The following is a 21,023-nucleotide window of genomic DNA, read 5'->3' on the forward strand; positions in this document are numbered from 1 at the left end:
TGGGTCATCATACTGGCGAGCCTTGATCTGTTCAAATAGTGAAGACCGGGCCACAACACGTGCAAGAACTCAAAAGTCTGTTAACCAAAGACTGAATATCTGAGGCTAATGGTCTTTCTTCTGCTGAAATAAAAGCCAAACTACACATACTCTCCGCCTTTCTGCTCAAGGCATCTGCAACCACATTTGCTTTGCCCGGATGATACAGGATAGTAATATCATAATCTTTTAGTAACTCCAGCCATCTGCGCTGTCTCAAATTTAGATCCCCCTGCTTGAACAAATGCTGCAAACTGCGATGATCAGTGTAAACTTCACTAGACACCCCATAAAGATAATGCCTCCAAATCTTAAGAGTGTGAACAATCGCAGCTAACTCCAAATCATGTACCGGATAATTCTTTTCGTGGGGCTTCAGCTGACGTGAAGCACATGCAATAACTTGTTATGGAAATCAGGGAGCAAATAGGCAGTTCAATATTTAATATGCTAAATATCAAATAACAATTAAGGCACATAATTCAAATAACATGTAATAATTAATGCAGGAATTCAAGAATTAATATTTGATAAAGAATAAGAGAGAAACAATTATTATAATAATTAATCTATGATTAAAAATAATTTATGATTTTTCAAGTAAGCAGGCAAACAATTAATTTGACAACGTATAGACACTCGTCACCCTTCCTGCATCAATACACAACCCAAGCCAACGCGCGAAGCGTCACAATACACTGTATACATCCCCGAACCGGAAGGCAACACTAATACTGGTGCTGTAGTCAATGATGTCTTGAGCTTCTGAAAGCTCACCTCATAATCATCGGACCATCGGAATGGAGCACCCTTCTGGGTTAATTTGGTCAAAGGTGCTGCAATAGATGAAAAACCTTCCACGAACCGACGATAATAACCTGCCAAACCCAGAAAACTCCTGATCTCCGTCGCTGAAGTGGGACGATGCCAATTCTGAACTGCCTCAATCTTTTTGGGATCAACTTTAATACCTTCGCCCGATACGATATGTCCCAAAAATGCTACAGACTCTAGCCAAAACTCACATTTAGAGAACTTAGCATATAGCTTTTGTTCCTGCAATGTCTGAAGCACTACTCTCATATGCTGCTCATGCTCCTCCTTACTACGTGAGTAGATCAAAATGTCATCAATGAAGACAATGACAAATGAGTCAATATATGGCCTGAATACCCTGTTCATCAGATCCATTAATGCTGCCGGGGCATTAGTTAAACCAAAAGACATTACCAGAAACTCATAATGACCATATCTAGTACGGAAAGCAGTATTCGGAACATACGAATCCCGAATCTTCAACTGATGGTACCCCGACCTCAAGTCGATCTTAGAGAATACCCTAGCACCCTGCAACTGGTCAAATAGATCATCAATACGCGGCAACGGGTACTTGTTCTTAATAGTGACTTTATTCAATTGGCGATAATCAATACACATCCGCATTGTTCCATCCTTCTTTTTCACAAATAATACTAGTGCACCCCAAGGCGATACACTCGGTCTGACAAAACCTTTGGCTAGTAACTCTTCAAGCTGTTCTTTTAATTCTTTCAATTCTTTCGGAGCCATGCGATATAGTGGGATAAATATAGGCTGGGTATTTGAAGCCAAGTCAATACAAAAATCAATATCACGATCAGGTGGCATACCTGGAAGATCTGACGGAAATACATCAGGAAACTCCCGAACTACAGGCACTGAATCAATAGCAGGAGTCTCTGTAGTAGTATCCCGAACATAGGCTAGATAGGCTAAACAACCCTTCTCAACCATGTGTTGAGCCTTTAAAAAGAAATAACTCGATTAAATGAACTAACAGGCGAACCCTTCGACTCCAGCTTAGGCAATGCTGGAATAGCCAAGGTAACAGTCTTGGCATGACAATCTAGAATAGCATGATATAGAGATAACCAGTCCATACCCAGAATAATTTCAAAATCGATCATCTCAAGCAATAGGAGATCTGCTCTAGTTTCATAACCACAGAATGTAATAATACAGGACCGGTAGATCCGGTTCATGACAACAGAATCGCCCATAGGAGTGGATACATAAACAGGAGTACTCAAGGACTCACGAGAAACACCCAGGAATGGAGCAAATAGAGATGACACATATGAATACGTAGATCCTGGATCAAATAATACTGAGGCATCTTTGCCACAAATAGAAATAATACTTGTAATCACGGCATCTGAGGCCTTTGCATCTTGTCTAGCCAGAAAAGCATAGAACCGAGCTGGAGCGCCAACTGTCTGGCCTCCGTCTGGCTGACCTCCACCTCTAGGACGGCCCCTACCCACCTGTCCTCCACCTTTGGGTGGTCAGACTACTGGTGGAGCAACTGGTCCGGTAAGCATAGGTTGTTGACCCTGCTGTACTGGTCTACCTCGAAGCCTGGGGCAAAACCTCCGCATGTGACTGGGATCCCCACACTCGTAACAACTCTTCGGTGTGATGGGCTGCTGACTAAGTGTCTGGCCCTGGGGAACTGAATACCCACTGGAAGGACCCTGAATAGCTGGTGGGCAGTAAGAACTCTCTGGGATAGCACTGAGATAAGGTCGCACTGGAGGTGCTGGATATGGGGGTCTGCTGGACTGTCCCCTCACGAACTGACCTCTGCCCCCGGACGGAGCACCTTTGAACTCTCCAGAGTACCTGAACCGCTTATCTCTCATAATCTGCTCTCGGCTCCGCTGACGTACACCCTCAATCCTCCGGGCTATCTCCACAACTCGCTCATAAGAAGTACTCATCTCAACCTCTCGCGCCATAGTGGCCTGAATACCGGTATGTAAACCGGCTAAAAACCTTCGCACTCTCTTCGCCTCAGTAGGGAGTATCATTAGTACATGGCGAGATAATTCAGAAAACCTCGCCTCATAATCAGTCACTGACATCTGACCCTACTGGAGCTGCTCAAACTGAAACCGCAACTCTTTCCTCTGGGAGGGTGGAATATACCTGTCCAAGAAGATACGGGTGAACCTGTCCCAAGTCATGGGAGGAGAATCTGCTGGTCTGCCAAGAGCATAAGACTGCCACCATCAACGGGCTCTACCCTCTAGCTGAAAAGAAGCGAAATCAACCCCATGGGATTCCAATATCCTCATGTTGTACAGTCTATCCTTGCAACGATCAATGAAATCCTGTGGATCCTCATGTCGCTCACCCCCGAAGATAGAAGGATGTAGTCTAGTCCATCTGTCCAATAGTTTCTGAGGATCGGCGGCTACAGCTGGCCTGGGCTCAGGTGTAGCTGCTGCCACTGGCTGGACTCCACCCACGAGTAGTGCACCCTGGGTCTGATATACAGCAGCTGCCTGTCCATGAGCCTGCGTGGTAGGGGTCTGTGCTTCCCCGCCCGCCTGAGATGTGGCTGGGTCTGCCGGAAATAAACCGGCCTGAGTCATATTGTCCATGAATCGCAGCATACGACCCATGACATCCTGAAATCCCGGTGCAGATGTGAAGTCCACCAGAGCTGGCTTTGCCGCAGACACCTCAACCTGCTCCTCAATAATGGGATTCTCTACTGGATCTACTGGCGGCATAACCGGAATAGTCCTGGGACGTCCTCGCCCTCTACCACGGGCTGGAGCCCTCCCTCGGCCTCTAGCAACTGGGGGAGTAGCTCTTCCCTGGTCTGGAATCTCATTAGAGCGTGTTCTCACCATCTGTGAGAGAATAAGAAAAGGATATTTAGTACTACATCAATTGCACGATAGAATATGAAGAAAGGTAGTTTCCTAACACCATATAGCCTCTCGAAGATAAGTATAGACGTCTTCGTACCGATCCGCAAGACTCTATTAGGTCTGCTCATAACTTGTGAGACCTATGTAAACCTAGTGCTCTGATACCATGTTGTCACAACCCAATTTCACCTATAGGTCATGATGGCGCCCAACACTAAAGCTAGGCAAGCCAACTAATAAGTCAATCGTACATTGGTTAAACTTTTATTCCAAGAAAATAATAAAATACCAATTTCTAATAATATGTGTGCCAAGACCCGGTGTTACAAGTGCATGAGCATCTAGTAGATTATACAAAAATCCAAATACTATCTGAAATGAAATAGACAGAATATAAATATAAGAAGAGACATTGGTAGCTGCAGAATGGTTCAGAAAGGCAGCTCACCACTATGCCTCGGGATGACGTGGGTATGTGATGATAGGTCCTCCACTAGTACCTGTCTCAGATCCTGCACAAAAAGTGCAGCAAGTGTAGTATGAGTACGTAAACAACGTGTACCCAGTAAGTATCAAGCCTAATCTCGAAGTGGTAGAGACGAGATGACCGACTTTGACACTCACTATAGGTCAATAATAATTGAAATAAAATTAGGATATTTAAATCAGCATGATTTACAGAATTTACAATAATTTATTTAATCAGCGGAAATAATCAAATTCCCTCAAATGTAACAATTCTCAATATATTAATTAAATTCCTTCAATTCAAATAAATTCCAATTTATCAATTAAATCTCATTTACAGGAGTAACAATAAATTCCTAAACAAGCAAGAATAATAATTCATTAAATTTCAAGGATTTTTCAATTTATTAATTAGCTTCACAAGCTGAAATAAATTATTAAAGTATCGTGTAATTATTATTATAAAGCACGATTTTTGCCGAGGACGTACGGCCCGATACAGAGTGTCGTGTATACTGCCAAGAGACGTGCGGCGCGATCCATAGATGCATCTATCCTGCCGAGGCGTTCGGCCCGCTCCACAAGAAAGGAGGACATTTTTATGTACCTCCGGAAGGAGAGTATATTTATTATGAGATAAATTTGGGAGGAAGAATAATTTCTTTTAACAATTAATAATTTAAATAGAGAATCAAGTATATGAGATTTTCATCCTTTAATATCTTTATCTAACAATTCACAATATATATTCATATATATCAATTAATATTAATTAATCAAAGCATACAATTTACACAAGTAATGCATGCTTTGAGTCCTAAACTACCCGGACTTTAGCATTAATAGTAGCTACGCACGGACTCTCGTCACCTCGTGCGTACGTAGCCCTCACAATTAGCAGCAATTATTTAATTTTTAATCACCTATGAGGTAATTTTCCCCTCACAAGATTAGACAAGAGACTTACCTCATCTTGCTCTAATTTAATCTACTATAAGGCCTTTTCCACGATTATCCAACTCCGTCTGGCTCGAATCTAGCCAAAACAATTCGATATAATCAATAAAAATTATAGGAAATCAACTCTATAAGAAAATACTATAATTTTAATACAAATCCCGAAATTAATTAAATATTCGTTAGTGGAGCCCACATCTTGGAATCCGGCGAAAGTTATGAAATCCGACAACCCATTCAATTGCGAGTCCAACCATACCAATTTCACTCAAATCCGACTCTGAATCGATACCGAAATCTAAAAATTTCGTTTCTATGAGATTTCTAAACTTTTTCAAATTTCAATCTCAAAACACTAATTTATGGTGAACACAATGATATACTTGTATATGTAGACCAAATCCGAGTTAGAATCACTTACCCAATATTTTTCCCTTGAAAATCTGCCAAAAGTCGTCTCTGCTCAAACTCAAGTTCGTCAAAAATGGCAAATGGGACGAATGTCCTCTCTTTATAACACTGCCCAACACTTCGGAACTGGGCCTCGAATAGGGCCTCGATCGCGGCATCGAACATGTGCCTTCGATCAGGGCATCGAGGGTTAGGCCTCGATCCTAGCCCTCGAGCCATACCTTCGATCATGATATCGAGCCTTACCTTCGATCGCGACTTCGATCACAGGATCGAGCCTGGACCTCGGTCATGGCTCGATCAGGGTATCGAGGTTGGGCCTTCGATCATAGCCTCAATCACGGCATCGAGCTTGAGCCTTCGATTGTGACCCTCGATCTTGGGTCTCGGTCCTGGCCCTCGAGCCTTGCCTTCGATCATGGCCCTCGAGCTGAACCTTCGATCATGGCTTCGATACACTAGCTCGAGCCTGTACCTCGTCAACCCTGGGGTCGATACCTGGGCTTGATATCTGGGGTCGATCACAGCCCAGAATGTCCAACAGAAGAGAAAAAATTGCAGCAGCTTTTTAACTCAAATTTTTGATCCGTTAACCATCCGAAACTCACCCGAGGCCCTCGTGACTTCAACCAAATATGCCAACAAGTCCTAAAACATCATACGAACTTAGTTGAACCTCTAAATTACATCAAACAACGCTAAAACTATGAATCATACCCCAATTCAAGCTTAATAAAACTAAGAGTTTTTAACTTCTACATTAAATGTCGGAACTCATTAAATCAACTCCGAATGACCTCGAATTTTACACACAAGTCATAAATTACATAATGGAGCTATGAAAATTTTCGGAACTGGATTCCGACTCCGGTATCAAAAAGTCAACTCCCCGGTCAAACTTTCAAACTTTAAATTCCTATTTTAGCCATTTCAAGCCTAATTTCACTACGGACTTTCAAATAAAATTCCGATCACGCTCCTAAGTCCAAAATTACCATACGGAGCTGTTGGAATCATCAAAATTCTATTCCGGGATCATTTTCACAAAAAGTTGACAGAAGTCAAACTTAGCACTTTAAGGCCAACTTAAGGAACCAAGTGTTCCGGTTTCACCTTAAACACTTCCAAATCCCAAACTAACCATCCCCGCAAGTCATAAATCATTACAAGCACCTATGGGGAGTTTTATTTTAGGGAACGGGGTTCTAAAAGTTAAAATGACCGGTTGGGTCATTACACACGAGTTGTTATTTTCTTCGGGGAACTCAATAACTAACCATAATATATTATTGTGGTTGTAGTAGAAAGCATTCTACAAGAATGCTTTTGCCTTAGAATGATACTTAATAAAATTATCCAAGATGTTTTACGTACAACAAGTACGTGTGGCAATGATCTTTATGCTACAAAAATAATATTTATATCCTCTATTATTCTACCTCTTCAGGAGGTGAGTTGTGGTATTTCTTCATTCACTCCAGGAAATAAAAATGTGCTTCAAAAATAACTTTGAATAGCTCATTATTTTGTTTAAGCACATAAAGATACTGCTTCAAAATATTTTCCGACTTCAGGAGGAAATTTCAATTGCGTTACTTCTTCAGAAGCAAATTTAAAATACGAAATATTGAGTATATATTCTCTCAATCATATTAACTCTTCCGGAGGTGAATTGTAATATATTTACAACAAGAGCGCGTTCATGTTTACGACTTTATTAATATTATCACATTCACTTCAGGGAATAGATTAATATTTATCAAAAATTCTCATCCTTCAGGAAAATCGAACATAATTATCTGAACGCGCATTAATCACATCAAATTGTGATATTTCAACCTCTTTTAAAATATTTACTACTTCAGGAGCAAATCGAGGCGTGTATGTAATATAGAGAATATTTCTCTAGTTTATCTTTAATTGTAACCATAGAAAGCCTAAATTATCATTTATTGTGGTCATAGACATATACCACTTCTGGTGGTTAACAAAATTTAGTTACAATAAGATATACGAAATATAACGACTTATGGTAGTTATATATTTCTTGCAAACTCTGCTGGAGTTTAAGTGGATCTAACAATGTTATCCATTTTGTAATAATTTATTAAGATAATAGGGATAAAAACAAATACCAAAATAGATACTGTATACGTAACATATAACCAAGCAAGCGATGATAAAGATATTAAAATATAAGCAAAAAGCTCAAATTAAATTACGTAAATTTGGCCACTCCATATGTAAGTGATATCTACATCACTACTGCCAAGAAGAAAAACTCACCATCTCACGGATATAATCTGTCTTATGATGCTCGGAATAAACATGATCTGACCACGAACATAAGAGTGTCGCCTTACATCGGAGATGAACACTGAAATAAAAATTAAATTCGATGTAAGTGCTCAAATTGGCAGAGTCTCGTGCTGATAACGTATTATAAAATAAAGAGTATAAAAGAAATAAATTGAAGACAAGTATAGAGGGAGATTGATATTTTATTCAACTTTCAAAGTTATGTTCATAATGAACTGAAAACTCCTCTATTTATAGAAGAAAGGAAGCAGTTGTGATGCTTTTCAGAAAGCAGCTGCAAGGCTTTTCTCTAGCTGCTTGTAAGCTGTCTATTTAATAAGAAGCTGTTGCAAATCATTTCATTTAGTGGCTTGCAACCTGCCTGCATGAGCTACTTGCAACCTGTCTGTTTAATAAGAAGCTGTTGCAAATCATTTCATTTAGTTGCTTGCAACCTGCCTGCATCAACTGCTTGTAAGCTGTCTGCATGAGCTGCTTGCAACCTGCCTGTTTAATAAGAAACTGCTACAAATTATTTTATTGAGTTGCTTGCAACCTGCCTGCATCAGCTACTTATAGATAAATTTCAACAGAGTACTAAATGGATAATCTTCTTCAGGAAGATTATCTATAGCGGAGTAATGAATGGACATTCACAATATAATATTTTTATAACAAGTAGCAATTTTTTTCCTACTACTTTTAATCCTCAATTAGTTGATGTTAGCATTGTATAAGGTGAGGGGATTGCTCGAAACAGGTCTGGTTCGTACCCATATCGGTCCGGTTGAAAGGTAAGGATAGGGTATTTAAGCAATGGAAACGAGAGTGGGAGGATACCGAAAAAGTTAACGGTAGAAGCGGTCCAATTGGTAGCCTTAAGGTACATGGACCGGTACCCTTAACATTTTTTTATTTATTTATTAAATTTAATCTTTTTTTGACTACTAGCCACCTATTAATTTTTTAAAAATAGACGTTGGCAACAACCAAAAACGACCCTCTATCCCCTAATTGTTTTTAACCCCTAAGTTTGTATATAGTATTTAAATATAGCAATTTTAAAAAAATTTAATTAACCCCTAAGTACCTTTACTGGCCCCTTAAGTACCCTCCCCTAAGACCACTAGTGGTACTGGTACGGTACCCCAAAAATTCTCTTAACTCGTACCCTTAATTCCCCTTAACCTCAGTCCCCTTAAGAAACCGAACTTTACCCGTATGAGACCTCGTAGCCAGGGAGAACCATAGAATCGGAAGGTTATATTAGAACATCGCTGGAAAGGTCGAGAGGGCACCTAAAAATAGTTTTAGAAGCCAGATTAGAAAAGTGTTTCCCGAGTTCGAGCAAATGCAATGCGACATCCAGGGAAAAAAGGGCTGGGATCCGATCTGCCCCTTACCGGTACCGATCCCTTACCTAGTTCCTTTAAGTACCTAAAACTCTCCCCTTAAATAACCCTAAGTAAGAGCAAAGGGGTAATAAGTCGCAAGTAAATTTAACAGTGAAACTGACTTTTTGGGACAAGTACATGGTGCATTATTTTCCCCTAACGTTTAGACCAGTGGTCACGCTTTATGATTGAAAACGTTTTTCCCAAATATTTATAAATTGTAATCGTGCATGGACTATGTTAAGTATGTCATGTTAGGTTGATTCGCTTGTTTGTAATATGTACTCAAAATAAAAAACTCAGAGAAGCAATAAAACATTAATGCAATAAACAGAAACATAAAATAATTCTGAGCCCACAAGTTGCTTGTGTGTCCTTAAAGAATTTAATTTCTTCACTATTATTCAAGATTTTGGATTAGTTCCTCTAATGATTGTTCGCTCAACGGTAGATTTAAGACATGAAAGGTGTGAAAGTGCTCCATATAACTTTTGAGATCAATTGCAATAATAATAAAAAAAAAAAAGGCAAAATGGCTTCCTGGACACTTAAACTTGCATCAATTTTTCATCCAGGTAAATAAACTTAGAACTTTTTTATTTGAACACCTCAACTTGATTATTTACATATCAATAAGTCACTTTGACGGGTGACTATGCCTACGTGGTAATAACATAGTTGACTTGAACAAACTATATGCAAATCATGCTTATAATGCGCGTGACTATGCTGAGTTCCTTTTAAAAATAGGCAAAAACATAAACTTAAAAAACAAAAAAGAAAAGAAAAGAAAAAAAACCCGTAATTCCCCTATCGTTTAACCCCTCCCCCTTTCCCCTTCATTTCCCCCCCTCCCTTTTTCTTTCCCATTTATGGTATTCCCACCCCTATTATTCCCGATCCCTTCACCTCCCCCAGTTCCTCCTTAATTTTTCCTCTTTTTCTTTCATTTTCTCGATTGATTTTTCTGTTAGGGTTATTGCGAGGTGTTGTCACAGGTGGTCTTCTTTTAATGAAGATCGATTGGTGTTTTCTTAGTTGCAGCTAAGTGATTAAGAGGTTGGGGTTTAAGATTTGGAATTGATGGGGGAGATTGGGTGGAAGTAGGTAACTCACTGGTAGTACAAAGGTCATGTTGGATTGGTGGCCGACTGTGTCTTTCTAATTTTTGTTGCTCGTTGGTACTTTCGATCTCTGAAGAGATGCAGAGTTGCTGGTGCTCAAGCAGGGCATGACGACGGCAGTGCCACTGGCATATCGAAAATTCTTCTGGAAATGCGGCCAAGTATTTTATGGACAAAATAACGATTATATTGAACATAAGACTAAAAAGAGAAGGTTTGGATTAAAAATAAAAGGAAAAAAACGTAGATAATTTAGGAGATTTTTTGTGCGGTCAAAAATTCGTTATGAATGAAGCTTTGTGGTGGTGGTAAGGCTGCGATGATATGGTTTTGGTGGGGTTGAGAAAGAGAGAAATATTTTTTATATATATAGAAAAATTCCAAAAATTAATTTTTAAATATGGGACCCACAAATTACACGTGTCAAACCACAAAAAGCCTTATCATATGACGTGTTATCATTGTCAGCGCAATTAAGTATCACACTCTAACGGAGGTGTTTAAAACATGCGTCTTGGTAAATTAAGGTGTTCAAATGGAAAAGTTGAAAGTTTATTTATCGGGATGAAAAATTGATGCAAGTTTAAGTGGCTACGGGGCCATTTTTCTTTTAAAAAAATAGTAATTTTAACGGGCCCAAGAAATGAATGTGCTGAATTACAGTTTGAGAACCTCCTAGTTCGACTTGTTCAGAAAATTGTCGGGCCATGAATGTGGTTTCAATCCTTTCATGATGCCAAAAGTCGTACTGATATAAAATTATACGATTTTACGCTATTTTATTTTATTTATTATTCCTGGTCCGATGTAATTATTTTTGTTGGCCGTTTAGGTGTTTGTGTTAATTTTATTATCATATTTGATTTTTCTATTTCCAGAAGGAAGAGCAACATATTTATTATAATTGATTTTTTCTTTGACGATAAAGAAAATATAATTCTTCCATATTTGGCTAGTCTTTTTTCTTGGTCTTATATAAATGAAGTATCCTTCCTTCTCATTCAGTAGCATCACAATGTAGCCATCAGACATTTGAGAGTCTTGTTTAGGGGGAGAATTTTTGGGAGAAGTGTGTGTGCTTCTTTGTGAGATTGTTCTCTTGACATTTTGTACTCTCTTGTATATAATGGTTTGTTCATCTCCGCATGTAGATGTAGGTCAATTGATTGAACCACGTTAAATATTTGTGTCTCTTTTGATATATATTTTTTTATTATCTGATTTATCGTCATTCAAAGTTTATTTTACTAGCTTCCTATCCTAACCTCCAGAAAAAGTAAACAGGACAAAAATGGAGAAACTTGGACTCAACAACAATAATAGTTCTGATTCTATACAACAAAACCGTTCAAATAGCATCTTCAGTCAACAAAACAAGAATATTGATATCTAAAAAGTCACCTTTTCTCATCATTACATACAGGGGAACTGCTCGTTGTTATGCAACATCTAATCAAAATTTCTGTTGATCAACAGTTTCACTCAATAAAACAAGGTTAGAAGGAAATTTTGTATTGTAAGAAAAATTTCATCATCATCAGTCCATTGATATTGCCAAAATGAGAGAAAACTACCGTCTGAATATTTTCTTTTTGTTTGAGAAGTAAACCATCTTCCTTTTTCACATACGCAACAAAAATATGACCCTTTACTCTAGGGCAGTGAGACAACAGAAAGACCAATCGTCAAGGATAAGTAAGAGCAACAAAGTTAACATGTAACACTCATTAAGATCCTTTAGCTTAAATCTTCATTGAGGAACTTTATAGTTGTTACTAGTGAATGTGTCCGTCCTTCGCACGGTATAATAGGAAATTTGGAATAACCTTATAAATCAAATCGTGATAGAGATAATTTTTTGTTTAATTAGAACTAAGTATGTTTTTTCACTACTGAAAAAACAATAAAAAAAAGAAAATAAAATGTTAATGAGTCGACATCATAGGAATTGATAAAAAGAAAATATAATTTCTTTTTTAATTAAGAAACCAATAAAACTCCACGAATTAGCATTAGTTCATACACATGTCATTCATGGAAAAAAACTCATTATTCAAAAATCTATTGAAGAACTAAATAGACAATATGAAAGTATTCACAAATTTTAATTAAATTCCATACATATATCATATAAAAAAATTTCATAGTCAACAACTAAACTCAATATGGGAGAAAGATCCTAAGTTTCCATGAGTATCAATGATAATTTTTTGAAAACTCTACTAATAATTTCAAATAGCTACTATTGTCATCACGAAAAGTAAAATGCTAGATTTGAAGGAACCCGAGAAGACCATTACACTTCCCCTTTCAACGAATGAATCTCTTTTTCTTTCCCACATGATTCTTCTTTTCCTTTTCCCCTCTTCTTTCAATTTTATTCATTACTTCTTTTTTTGCCCCGTAGTTATTATTTCATTACAAAAATATCGATCACGTTTTTCTCAAAAATCAAAATTATATTATCAATGGACTATTAAAAGAGTATAATTGGTCGAAAAGTGCATGACAAATATAGTTAAATTCTTCATACATTATTCTCCACTTGCATTTATAACAAAAGATTTTTTTTCCTTTCCAAATTACAAAAACAATAGACCAAATTCACAGCAAGGAAACATTCAATGTTTTTTTTTTAAAATTATGCATCATTCAGAATTATATTTTTTACAAACAGAAACTATACTACTTGAAGATCAAAGGAAGAAATGAGAGGAGAGAAAACAAAAAAGGAGGAAAAAGAAGAAGCAAGTTACTCTAGTGACTCATGCAATTACAATTACCATTTGTCATAATAGACTCGAAAAATTCACGCAAGAAACAACTTTTAATAATATCTGCAAAAAACAAAACTAATCCAGTATTCATACACCAACCAACTTGCGAAAACCAACAAACTTAAAGTCAATAAATACGAATAATTATAAACCAAAGAATTGAAGGGACAAAGAAATAAACGAAGAGGTCACGACTTTAGGATGAGGTCATGACTACAATGACTAATAGAAAAACTGCAATAAAAAAAAATTAAGATAATAATTTAGGATATAAAAGAACTTGAAATAAGAAATACAGAATAACAGTATACATAATCATTTCGGATAAACTTTTTAAAAGATCTCTTCCCATTGAAATGGATCCATAACCGCTCCAAAAAGATGAAAATGCCTTAACGTATAAGAATTTAAAAGGTCATAACATTATGCTGAAGCCTTAACTTACGCTGAAGCATTGTAAAACTTGGGGACACAAAAAAGTGTGAGGAAGAGTAATTTAATGATATCGGCATCTCAAGGGTTTAAGGGCATCAAGGGTGAACCACATAATAAACGAAAGAAGAGAAAGTACAATTAAGAGGAAGAAATTGTCTTTTGGTATAGGTGTGATAAAGAGGTTAATAAAGTGCATTTTGAAAATTTTAATTGAACACAATAAATTATAAAATGAAAGAAAAGGCAAAAAATATCTATATATATCTATATATATATATATATATAGATTTGGTAAACTCTGAAGAGGTACAGAAAAATACACAAAATAAAGGAACTTTCCTGTTAGCCGGTTTCATTTAGCATGCTAACTCTGAACGTAGGAGTCTTCCTTCCTAACCCTCAAAGAACAATGAGAGTAAATGACAATTTATACATGCATGTGATTTCAACGATATCTAATTGAAAAAGATAATACGTTCTAAAGCGAGTCAACAGTACAGGAGATCTACACCATCGATGTACTGCATGAAGTTCTTACAGATGCTTTAACCAACAGTATAATAATAGAGTATTACCATCTTGAATACTATGATATGAAAGATTTCAGATCCCCATGAAGCAAGATTGCTCCACTAGAGACGACTAAGAGTAAAGGTAAGGCTGCTAAAAATCAGATAGCAATTCACAATTCTTCAAAAAAGGGTCTGGAAATCTTCAAAAACTTACATACTCCTGCACATAGGATACTAGTATATTCACAACTTCAAAGTCAATCTCACCAAATATATCCACACTTGACAAAATAAAGACAAAAGGGAATAGCTGCTTCAAGGGAAACACATTGACATTTCTGAGAGAGAACATTTAATGCTCAGTAGAAGCTTGAAGGAGTCCGTCGCGAATCTGGCTTGCCACATCTCTCACAGCACCAGGCCCATGAGGTAGGAAAACGGCAGATGATTTGCTGGAAGCGCCAATTTCTTTCATGGTGTCAAAGTACTGAGTTAAAAGGACCATGTCCATAACATCCTTTGCTGAGGTTCCAGGCACATTCACTGAGAAGCCGAGCACACTGTCTCTTAAACCATCCACAATTGCTTGACGTTGTCGTGCAATACCTAACCCTGAGAGATACTTTGACTCTGCCTCTCCTTCAGCCCTTTTAATTTGTAAAATCTTCTCAGCCTCTGCCTTTTCATTTGCAGCCACCCTCATCCGAGCAGCTGTACAGTCGAAGACAGTTAAGACATAAAAAAAGCAAGACAAACCGGTTAAGAATATTAGTCTTCAATTTGGCAAAGTAAAAACACTACCCTCACCCTCCAAATCCTTGCTTTACATCCCAAAAACCATTAAACGGGTAAAAGAGAATAGATACTAGTCCTGAAGAGCTTGGTATGCATAAAAGTTATCAGAGTTCCTAACACTGCCATGCGGCATCTGCATATAGAACTTATTCTGCATAAATAATTCACTAAGGTAGTGCAAGGGAAATTCCATCAGAAGATATTTATATTCCTCTTGAGCTTATGTAGTCAGAGCATTTGAGAAACAGCCGCGTCATTGTTAGGCATAATCAGAGGGAAAGATTTTAGACATACCAGCATTGATTTCATTCATAGCTCTCTTAACACGTTCATCCGGTTCTATATCAACTATAAGTGTCTGAACAATTTCATATCCATAAGCCGACATAGCCTGTACAGGATCATGACGGCTATCATACGAGATCAAATAAGTAATTCAGATTGCTGATATCAGTGACAAAAACCGCAAAGAATTGGATTACCTTCTCAAGTTCATCCTCAACAGCTTTGGCAATTTCATTTTTTTGCTCAAAGACGTCATCAAGATTGAGTTTAGGAACACTCGCTCTTATGACTGGAAAAATGAACATAGATTTTTTTTTAAATTAGTAATATCAATTTATTGTGCGAAAGATATGCTTGTAGAAGAATAAAACTCAACTTCAAAATACAAATCATAAAAAGATAAAGAGAGAAAGCTTAGATGTCTACCATCAAAAACATAGGCCTGAATTTGACCCTTAGTGTTACTTAGTCTGTAGAAAGCATCATTTGCTTTATCTGCCAGGGCACGATACTGAATTGACGCAACAACATTGACAAATACATTATCCTGCATATTTTTGCAATAAATGTACAAGTCATATACTCGTAAAACATTGAAAAGCTGACACCTACTTACGTTTGTGCAATTGTCAAATTGTGGTTGAGTTTGATGATTTGGCTGTGAAAAACCAACACATGTATAGGAAAAAGAATAGACCTTTGTCTTGGTCTCGCAGCGCACATCCAATTGCTGCACCCTGAGGGAGAGATGACCAGCTAGCTTGAATCCCAGGAACCAAGGGAGACAGTGACACCCAGGCTGAAGCACATCTTGATACTTGCCAAATTGCTCCGTAATTGCAACCGTGGATTGATCAACTTGTACACAGCACAACAAATTGCCCATACTCTGTGAAGATGGCATTACACCAAAGGAACTTGTCATTCAACCAGCAACTTAGACTATACCAGGTTTATACAACAATTTATACTATCCTAAATTCAACTTCCAAATACCCTTTTTCAACTTAACTTCATATACTACTTTTTTTTCCGAGTATCAACCGATTCATGTCAAATGGCTAAAAGTTTACAAAATATAGTTGCACACCTCAAATTCACAATCCAATAGGGGTAAATTTTTGAACTATGATTCTATATTTCCAAATTCGAGGGGACTAAAGATGAAATGTATTCAAACTTTTTGGAAAAGAAGGGCACGTTTCTTTTTCTTTGTGTGTGTGTCTGTGGGGGTTTTTTTTTTTTTTTGGGGGGGGGGGGGGAGGAGGGGAGCAGTTCTTTGTGATGAGTTACAGCAAAATTTGCAAGAAAAGATTCAGTGTCACATTCAGCAGTCTAATCCTTGTTTTCCACTGTATGCATCTGCATCTACAAAAGTCTTATCCCATCAAATTGACATGGAAATTGAATTTTCCTGTCAATCTTCTAGGTGAAAAAAAAGAAGAAAGAAACCTTTCAACCTAATTTAATTACCATATCAAACCAAACACCGATTTTCTATTCAACCAAGAAGGCAAGAAACTAAAATACATTTCATCAAAGAAACCAGAGAAGCCATTTTCACTTTATAACTTATTAACAAAATTGATCTTATGTCATGCATTAACTCCATAACAAAAACTGCTAAAGAAAAAGCAATTGAATTGGCCAAAGAAACTTACGGCTTAACAGCAAGCAATAGAGCACAGGAATAGCAAAAAAGAGTATGAAGAATTGAATTGGGTTTCGCTAGGTAGAGGAAGTTTGAGCTTACATTAATATAATATAAGGGATATGTTGGAGGTGGAAACTTGGTAAGAAAGTACGTGGAGATGGAGTTGGAGACTTATAAAAGTTGTAGACTTGGAAATTATCAAAATTTCCTAAGGCTGTCCTACGTAGCAGGGTATAACTTACTTAGCAATTGGCAAGTTGTTGCCATTGCGTTTGGATATTGGCAATTTGTCATATTGCATTGGTGGTACACAAAATATTTGTCCCGATTAATTCATGTATTAAACTAATAAGTAATAAATACATAACATGCCTCATAATAAAAAATATACTACGCGCGTTATCTGAATTAACGCTTAATCGCAGTAGATTACTATGATTGGTGCATAATTGAGTGAGACGCTTCTACCTCAAGCTATGAATTATGATATTGAAGAGTACTGAACTCTCCACTTTGCTCTTGGGGTGACTCGAACTCACAAGAGCTTGGTTGGAAGTGGAGGGTGCTCACCACTATAGCAACCCACTCTTGTCTAAAAAAAAAGAATATATATATATATATATATATATATATATATATATATATTTAAATTATATTTTTCTAACCTTTTGAAATGTAAAGTTGTTAATAATTTTTTTATAATCGATTTTCTCTAATAACTCTCTTTTCAATTGATAGTATAGCCAACATATTTAATTTTTTTGGAGATATTTTTTTTTATCTTAGGTAAGATTTTATCAAATATAATTTTGAAAAACTTATTTTTTTTGCGGTAACTATTATAGAAAACTCAACTTTTATATTAAAAGTACTAAATATTTTTTTAAAAAAATACCTACCAACCTATTATTTCCGAAAAATGCCTCTCCCCCCCTTAAATTTGGAGGCCTAAAGTATAAGCTTAACTTGTAATAACCTTAGAGCCCAGAGGCTGAGCTAGAAGCCCAAATACGGGTTTCGTCGAACACAATAATTTTTGTTCAAATAGTGTATTCATGTTAAGAAATTTATTAATTATGTACAAATATAAAATTTAGAACCCAGTTATTAGCTCTTAAAATTATCGTTCTAAAATTTCGAACTCATAAAGTTAAAATCCTGACTCCACCTCTATTAAAGTCGACCCTGCTTATTATGTTAAACCATATTCGAGTTACACTAGAAAATAAAAAGGGAGCAATCAAATTAAATGAAAAAATAAAAAATTTCTCACCTAGAGGTACGGACGAAATATATTGGAGTTTTGTCGGTAGTTGCATTTTCTTTTTTATCCTATGGGCAATAACTTATGCCTAAATCTGTTGGCGCTAATAGAAAAGGAGTAACTTTCGATTCTTTGAATGATACTTTTATTTTAATTTGTCATTATAATTGTGCCCAGTGACTTTGTAATTAATAGTTTCTTGTTTTGGTATTTTTTTATTACATAGAAGGAATGAGGAATCCGATTAGAATAAAGATTGTTTATCCACTATAATAAAGTTGGAAACACGTCTGTATACTTTTAGTGATGGATATGTGCAAAAGCTTTTGACTTCTTATACTCCTTTCTCATAGGTCAAAAGTGGTTTTTAAAATCAAAATTAAGGTGTTTGGCCAAACTTTTCGAAAGAAAAAAAAAATACTTTTGAATAGAAGCAGAAAAAAGAAATTCTCCCTAGAAACACTTTTAAAAAAATACTTTTGAGAAAAATACACTTATAAGTACTTTTTGAAAGTTTGGTCAAACACTAATTGCTGTTCAAAAATACTTTTGAAATTGATTAGTCAAACACAAACTGATTTTCACCATTTTTTTTAAAAGCACTTCTCAAAAGAAGGCAGAATTTAAAAGGTTGGTCAAACATATTATTAGTTGGAAGCATATCCAAGGTACAATAATTAGTATATTTCCCAATATAGGTAATAGGTGTGCAGTACATGGACATTTAAGTCATGTGTCACGAAAGTACACAAAAATTTCATCACATTACTGTATTAATGCGAAGGAGTACGTATGAGTAAGGATTCCTAAATGACATTTTTTTTTGTTCCTATACTTTATTTGAAATCTTATTACGAAAAATATTCAAGTTTTTATATTTATCCGACCTAAACACGTTTTAACTACAAAATATATACATTTTACCTTAAAAGATTCCTAATCCATTATTATTGCCTTCAATCAAGGGATTTAGTTATATCATTTTCCTTTTTTCTCTCTTCTCTCCGGATTCTGTTTGCTATACCCTTGATATCTAAGGTCTTTTCTTCTCTTTGAATTTTTGATGTAAATTACTTCCTCTGAGTTTTTCTTACGTTTTCTTCTTACTTGACTATATCCATCGGATTATCAACAGAGCTCTTCCACGTGGAAATTTAGCTTCATTTGTTGGGGCAACGATATGAGAAATATTTTGTATACCGCCCAATATCTCGGGGAAGGCACAATTCTCAACAGAAAATAATTCTCGAAGCAAATAAGGTTCAAGTAATATTAACTACAGTAAAGGTTCTAGAAACTGGCATGAATCGATCTAGCAACTAGGCAACAGAAGGATATACTTAAAAAGATACTACATGACATTTGAAGTTCTCTAACTGACTAGAACAAGTACGAGTTCCATTAGCTACAACAAACTAAAAGGCATTGAGGCAGCTACCGGTTCTTCAAATGACTTGGTTCATATACTACCTTGCAATCTTACCTTGAGACTTGAACTTTCATCGAACGCAAGCATTACTCCAGCTCCAATTTGCAGACGAAAAGGAAAACATGCCGATTTTTACTCAGTTAAATAGAACTACAATATCGTACAACTTAAATACAATTTTTATACAATATGTCTTTTGTATATTTTGTATCTGATTTATACATAGTAAAAATAAATTTCATACAACTAATTATATAGTATACAACTTATTTACAACTTATCTACAACTTTCATACATTATTTCTACCCAGTTATATACAACTACAATATCATACAACTTAAAATATAATTTTTATATAAATTTTATACAATATATTTTTATATATATTTTGTATCTGATTTGTATATATTTTGTCTGTGGTGTGTGCTTATTCCTCTCTAAAATTCCAATCAAAACTTACTCTCTTAATACAATTTTGATACATATCAGTAACTTTATGTAAAAAGATTGTATTGATAACTTAAATACAAATTTTATACAATGATTCATACATTATACAACTATTGTTCAACTTTCATACAACATTCAAATAAAAAAGATATATAACTATAACAGAATACAATTTACATACAATTATACTACAACTTTACTACAATTTCATAAGTATATTGTATGTCATGTATTCTTCTTCTTCTTCTTCTTCTTCTTCTTCTTCTTCTTCTTCTTCTTCTTCTTCTTCGAGTTTCAATATGAAATTTAACCAAAATCAAGTCTAATCTTCACCAAACACCCTCAAAATTGAGATATAAACTCCAAACAATATTCCCAATTATTTGCAACAACACCCAATCCAAACAAATAATGGTTTTTAAAAACCCAAATTTAAATTCAAATCTTCAAAGCCTTTTAATGGCTATCAATGGTGGAAAGTCAAACACCTTCAAAATTTATTGATTGACAGTTTCAATTCGAACACCAATTGTGCAACATTAATGGAATTTGAACACCAATTGTGCAACACCTTCAGCTCTACATTACTGAAATTTCAATAAGCGTGGAATTGGTGCTCTCTTTTTCTTTGCTCCACATTACTGGAATGAGGAATTGAGAGAGAGAGAGAGAGAGAGAGAGAGAGAGAGAGAGAGAGAGAGAGAGAGAGAGAGAGATAGAGATAGACGTATATATAGAGAGAGAGACGTAGAGAGAGAACGCGTGAGGGAGAGAGAATAAGGATGAGAAATAATTGATTCCTTATTCAGTTCCTAATATAAAAGGGATACTCATTAATTCATAAAGTGTATATAATTGGTAAATTGTATATGCCTATATAATTAAATTGAAACTTGAGTTGAGAGGGTAATAAAGTTTCAAATAGTATATACGAAGGTAAAAATCCCTTCCTATATCATAGATGGATTTATGTTATGGACTGAAATGAGTTTACATGAATAGTAAATATTTTTATTTTTATTTAACTAC

At 36.0% G+C, this 21,023-nt stretch overlaps 1 protein-coding gene across 1 annotated transcript; it reads right to left on the reverse strand.

Annotated features, from left to right (window-relative positions):
* Nucleotides 1-14,265: 14,265 nt before the first annotated feature.
* LOC107825048 (hypersensitive-induced reaction 1 protein-like) lies at nt 14,266-17,018 on the reverse strand. The gene is made up of 6 exons (XM_075244829.1): nt 16,858-17,018; nt 15,894-16,085; nt 15,623-15,743; nt 15,394-15,485; nt 15,206-15,302; nt 14,266-14,827 (listed from the first exon to the last, which is right to left on the reverse strand). Exons 2-6 carry the CDS (start codon nt 16,080-16,082, stop codon nt 14,469-14,471), a joined length of 858 nt encoding a protein of 285 aa, XP_075100930.1. The 5' UTR covers nt 16,083-16,085; nt 16,858-17,018; the 3' UTR covers nt 14,266-14,468.
* Between the last annotated feature and the right edge of the window lie 4,005 nt (nt 17,019-21,023).

This window comes from Nicotiana tabacum, chromosome 22 (assembly GCF_000715075.1).
Source record: "Nicotiana tabacum cultivar K326 chromosome 22, ASM71507v2, whole genome shotgun sequence".
Lineage (NCBI taxonomy): Eukaryota > Viridiplantae > Streptophyta > Magnoliopsida > Solanales > Solanaceae > Nicotiana > Nicotiana tabacum.

Coding starts and splice junctions, on each gene's coding strand:
- LOC107825048 (XM_075244829.1), bottom strand. CDS start 16,082: ATGGGCAATTTGTTGTGCTGTGTACAAGTTGATCAATCCACGGTTGCA. Junction 15,303..15,393: donor TTGAGGATGAACTTGAGAAG/GTAATCCAATTC, acceptor GATCCTGTACAG/GCTATGTCGGCTTATGGATA. Junction 14,828..15,205: donor TATGAATGAAATCAATGCTG/GTATGTCTAAAA, acceptor TCGACTGTACAG/CTGCTCGGATGAGGGTGGCT.